The sequence below is a fragment of the Eimeria maxima genome, genomic scaffold (genome assembly GCF_000499605.1).
Source record: "Eimeria maxima Weybridge genomic scaffold, Emw_scaff142, whole genome shotgun sequence".
NCBI classification, from domain to species: Eukaryota; Apicomplexa; class Conoidasida; order Eucoccidiorida; family Eimeriidae; genus Eimeria; species Eimeria maxima.
Window position 1 is genome coordinate 1 of NW_013564384.1, and position 5,704 is coordinate 5,704.

The 5,704-nt window shown below is 51.8% G+C and overlaps 1 protein-coding gene across 1 annotated transcript; it reads left to right on the plus strand.

The window, feature by feature from the left end:
* Positions 1–1,741: 1,741 nt before the first annotated feature.
* Positions 1,742–5,324, plus strand: EMWEY_00017120 (hypothetical protein, conserved; the record flags this gene model as incomplete). Its single annotated transcript, XM_013479865.1, has 8 exons — positions 1,742–2,083; positions 2,300–2,400; positions 2,616–2,793; positions 3,164–3,573; positions 3,752–4,064; positions 4,456–4,546; positions 4,697–4,900; positions 5,125–5,324. The coding sequence occupies 8 exons, from the start codon at positions 1,742–1,744 to the stop codon at positions 5,322–5,324; spliced, it is 1,839 nt and encodes a 612-aa protein (XP_013335319.1).
* Between the last annotated feature and the right edge of the window lie 380 nt (positions 5,325–5,704).

Consider the following 5,704-nt stretch of genomic DNA (forward strand, 5'->3'; position numbering starts at 1 on the left):
GCCCCCCTACCCCATTCCAGGCGAATGTATCGAGCGGATGCTGTGGGGGGATTTTTCTAGAGGAGCGGCTCAAGAAAGAAGGAAGGGCAGCTGCAATGTGCCTACTGTTTGGCTTAATGCGGTCTCGAAAAAGCGAGTTTCGTCACAATCGACGGCAGTTCTCTACTCGAGAGCTTATATGCTGCCGTTGCGTGCAGGTGACACTGGATTTTGGATGCAGGAGAGCTGCCGTCGGCCCTCCTGTAAGATATACACTATGACAATTTGCAGATTCAGTGACTTCCAACTGTTAGTGGTTATGCGCATAGCATTGTTCAGTTACCATTTGCTGGGAGAGGGCCGGGAGGGCCGGGGGCGAATTGTCGTTTACGTCGCAACCTAGGGACTTCCTCATGGGCTTACAATGCATGCATAAGAGAGGATAACGGGATCATTGTAGAAGATGGAGCTGCATTGTGGTCACTCTAAAACATAACGTCGTAGGCATTATGTTGAATGCTTGCAGACTGCACTCCACCAGCTGAAGGAAACTCTGTGCGGAAGTCGACCCTTTGAAGTATTCAACTTTGTCAAGATTCTGCGTAGCTGAAATTCTGCCTTGTTAGTTGCATGTTTTCGAGCGAAGCTTCGTGCTGTTAGAGACGGACTGAATAGAAACGGTTCCACACGGAAGACAGCTTCGTGCTCTCGATGTGCCTCCCACGGAGGGGGGGTCGGCGTTTGATGTCCATCGCAACCTGTTGGGATAATACATTATCCATATAAATGGAATAAACGACGTCGTTATGCCTATCGCGTCTTTGTCGCCTTACACACACGCGGGTGAACCTCCCCTGGTGGCACATTGACACAGCCTCTAGAGTCAGGCCGTCGTCGAGCGGCCAACCACAGCAGTTGCTGTCTTCCCTCTCTCCAATTTGAAGTTTATAGGGAAGTGGACTTTTATCAACGAGAGTGAGGGACTGCGGTTGCGGCTCACAAGACAGTTGTACCAATTCACGACGCTGCACGCCTTCGTATCCCGTGCCCGACCCATGTTAGGAAATAAGAGTTAAGTTGCCATTTTACATTTGGGGAGGCTAAATTGACGGTCATTAACGTATCTAACTCATCAGCCGGGAGGCTTGCAGGGCCGTCCAGGAGTGCATTCCAGGGAGTGTCTTCCAAGGGGAGCTTCATCACCGACAAGTGACCATGGTAGCATCATTGCTAGAGGGGAGCAAAGCATATCGGCTCAGCACTTTTGGCGAAGTTACGGAGGGCGCCAGGAGCAAAGGACCCCGACTATTGTTGACCTGCTGAGGCGACTGAGGATTGAGGAGAACCCCAGCAAACGATGTGCTTGTCCGCGTTAGGACTCCTTGCAGGAACTGGATGGTCCCCTGCTCGGGTTGCCTTGCTCACCATGAAGCAGAATATATAACGTTTTTAGCAGTGAAGGGATGAGATGACTTCTGGGGGAGATATCGAATGCAGACAGACAACGGGGGCACCTTTTTCCGTTGCAAGTGGGCTCGCCTATCCAATATGAAGTATCAAAAACGGCTCAGGAGGACACCACATGAAGATTCCTATCTGAGGATTTTCAACCGCCATTCTGTAGGTGTAGAGCCCATCAGATTGCTCGTAGGTGACTGCATCATTCGCTACTTGCATTTTTCTGTCCGCCGCACTGTTGAGTAACCAGATCCATCTATCCACTCCGTCTCTCCATGCACTTGCCACGCATTTCATGTCAGAAATGCGCAGCTATTACTCAGCTATGCCGAATGAGTGTCTGTTCGTCTGCACACAGGCACCGCGTTCCAGGCGCAAGCGACAATGGCCTGAGCAGCTTTCCCTTGCTGCAAAGAAGCGCCTGCTTGCAACTCATCCATGTGGGGCGCCTCTTCAGAAGGGCGGTGATGTTAAAACCCAGCCAAGGGGACGGAAGGAGGGAGACGGGGGGCTGTTGCACCTCCCGAGTGAGGGCACCCCCCGTGCAGCTGGAGAGCCTCGTCGTCACGCGAAAACAAACGGATACCCGGCTTCGCAGCCGATCTCAGGATCTTTGGTGGACTCTGCAGAGGTGCAGACGAGCGAGGTGAGCCTAGATGCGTATGACAGGCTGTTATGGAGTCATGCTATGTTTGCTTCTTCGGCCGTTTTCGCATTTCCAGAAGGCTCATAAGTTTGCTTTCTACTGTTCATTAGTCCCTTCCTATCGATGATGTGCGTGCAACCCGTACTCAAGGCTCTATGGTGCATTGGGGAAAATTCGAGATGCCGAATTATTCAGCGTCGTTCCGGTGCAATGCAGGGTGGATTGACACTTCAAGACTGCTGGCCGTCAAGCAAGTTGACTTTGCAGTGGCTCCGGCTAGGCGGGGAGAAGTTGGATGCCTTTCAGGCAGCCTTGAGGTATGCGAGAGCTGTGCTTCTCATGCAAACTCCCCCGCTGGGGATGATCTCTACGACCAGTTTCTTCTGGAGCAGGAAAACTGTGTATACCCATTTTGCAGGCACACACACTAGATCATCTCAATATTTTCGAAGTCTTGTAGCACCGGCTTCGCAACTCTGAAAAGTGACTATCATCTGTTTCATTTACCTTCGTTGGATCTGCACGGGTTCAGGCGGCGGCTCTCCGTTCCTGTAAAAGCGTGCCACTGGCCTCTGCCTGAGTGCACAAAGTGTACAGCATGGCCTGTTTTCGTTCGCGGGGCTCTTAAGTTCGGCATTCGGCCTGCTGCCTTCCAGCTTGCGGGGAGCCAGCACTACGAGATAGTAGGCCAGAATGATGGTGCCGAGGCGGTCCGGGAGTGGAATAGTCCAAATGGCGAATCGACTGGAGGCCCCTACCCTGAAGCAGCTTGCCGTTGTACCTATGCGAAGAATTGTGCCTTGGTCATTTCTGAAGATCCTCTGTTGCGTCCTTCTCTACTGGTGATGTCACTGGGCATTTCAGAAGTCCACACTGTAGTGGTGAGATTGCTTGGCTGCGGGGGCAGTTTCGTGCATACGTGCACGCAGCTGCCGCTGTTGGAGGTACAGGGCATATATGTGTGGCTGTGTGCTGCTCCTTGGGACATAAAAAGCATTTATCTGCCCGAATTTAGCTGGCCATTCCTTTCACGACTGTGTTCATCGTCACTTTGCATGTGCGTCGTGCTGTTTATTGCAGATGAAAGAATCCAACTGGGAAAGCGCTGAGACCTTTGCGAAATGTTTTGGCTGCCCCGAGAGTCTGAAGGTCTTTCGATCGCTTGAAGCTCTAGAGGAGGAGGTCTTCGAGCATCGCATAGCTCAGGTGCTTAGTTGCGAAAAGACGCCACCACACACTTGTGGAGGAGCTGCGAAATGTGGTTGCGAGCAACGAGGCGATGCTATGACAAACTCGGCTGAGGGGCTTGGCGTGCAGCATCACTGCCAGGAGGCGTATGCTGGAATAGCTAAACTGGATGGAACTGCTGAAGTGCTGCAAGCCCATCTTCATCGTTATCGCATTGCTTTGATAGATGATCAGTACTGCGGCCCAATTGTCTCTGCATTTGGCCTGCCCGGCATCCTTCAGTTCGTCCGCACACACACATGGTGAGACGCTTCTTTACCTCGTTTCTTTGACGCTTCATGGCATAATCCTACACAGTTACGAATATATTAGCTGTTGTGGCACTGCGTGGTGCTTAAAGTCAGTTGCACTGGGTGGATTTCATGCAGAATTGTTTGTACTTATGTGAATCTGTGTGCTTGGGTTTTGGGAGCTTTGCAGCCCTGCCTGTTGCCCGGTGGTGCCGAGGCGCTGGCAGACTTTGGCAGCACCCGCATCCTGTCCTCCTCTTGTGCCGAGCAGCCAGTACTTGAAGATTGTGGAGGGGGAGAAACCCTATGACCCACAGCAAAGGCGCATTGCGGAGAGTGGACGCACGATGAGCGGCGCCTCCATTCGTCTGGAAGATGTGTCGTTGAGTAGCCGCTTTTGTGTATTGGAGAGTTTCGAGCTTGCGTCGCTCGCGGGATGCTCCTACAAGGATCCAGATGGAATTTCCGCATGCGGTTTAAGGACAGAAGACGCGGGGGGCAATGTAAGACTTGGTAGAGATGGCGTCTCCACAGAGAATTATGTAGACAGTTGTCTATCTGAGAACGAAGCCCCCAGAGCCAAGTGTCTTCGCTGCGCAAGGGACAGACAACTTAGATGGTCTAAACAAAGGCATATTGTTATGAACGGCAATGTTGTCTGCGGCGTTGAGGTCACGGGGCCATGTGCTGGTTTGATCATCCGGAACCACATCCTTGTTGACGAGGTTTGTAAGCCCTCAGCAGTTCATGACAGTTTTGAGTTGAACTTTTATGATGGAATGCTGCTGCTAAGTATATGTGATCTGGACAGTGAGACATGCCAATAGATTGTCCAGAAACATTCAGGAACGAGAATTCTGTAACTCGATCTGTAACGGTCTGCGCTGCACACAGGGCATATCGCTATTCCCCAGTGCGCCGCTCATGGTTTTCCTGCCGGACGAGGTGCATCTATCGACGCGCCATGTTGTGATGCTTGAGCCGGGTAAGCTGGTAATGATGTCGTGTATCTTCATTTCGCTGCTGCGCCAGTGCACCTCGTTGCCGTCTCTTGCCTGCTCAGTTTCCGATTCAGCGATGGCGTCTGAGCATCGCGCCTCGTTGCCGTCGCTTGCCTGCGCAGTTTGCGATTCAGCGATGGCGTCTGAGCATCTAAGAGCAGTATGCACTCCGCCAAGGCCTTCTAAATCAACCTCAGTGGAGTTACAACTGACTCAGCCAGCCTGTGCGAGTACTATGGAGGCTTGTGAGAGTTCCGCAGACGGCTCTCCTCAAGCAGAACGTCACGAGGACCATAAGTACCTTGTCCCATATACCTCAGCAGCAGCCACCCCTGTCGGTAACCAATTGCAGAAAGCTAGGCCGCCTATTCCCCCTTGGAGAAGTCTTAAAGCACAGCAATTCAGCTACTGCTGGCAGTGGACAACTGTTTGCGACGGCATACGGCAGTCTGAATTCGGCATACAAGTAACCCTTCGTGATCTTTATCAGACAGCAGTACAACCAGGCTCTGTGGGAGTATCATCGCCTACGAAGTCTGAAGCTGTTTAAATGAGCGTCAAGGCCAGCGGTTCCGGCAGATTTTTGTCCACGACCACGACCAATTGAAGAGGGAGGCCACTGCCGACATGCCAAGAGCACGTGACATGATGGGTAAAACTGCGGAGAAGACTGTGACAATGAGTAGGTACGCAGGGGAGCCCTTGGACACAAGAGCGGGAGATGCTGCATCTGTCCAATTTCTGGTGGTTCGGTGGGCTTAATACCCCGCATTTGAAAGGCAGTGTTACAACTTTTTGCGTACAGACGTAGCTAGCTGTCCAACTTGTAATTAACGCTTTTGTTTTCACCCAGTATGTTCGCAGGCAGATGTGCATGCGTTGAATAATGACACATACCAAAGTCGCCTACCCAGTCACTCGCATATCCTAAATGAGAATTGCGTAGTTCAGGTATATTACCAAGGAGACTGGAGGGTGACTCGCCACTTATTTATTGACGTTCCGTTGCTCTTCAGTGACAGAATAGTACGCGCACAGACGGCGGTGCTGCAACTTGACCTGCTTCACGCTGTTGGCCTGTTTGCACCAGAATTCGAGCTTCCAAAGTACCGTCATTGTTCCACCTGAAAGAGTTCACAGTG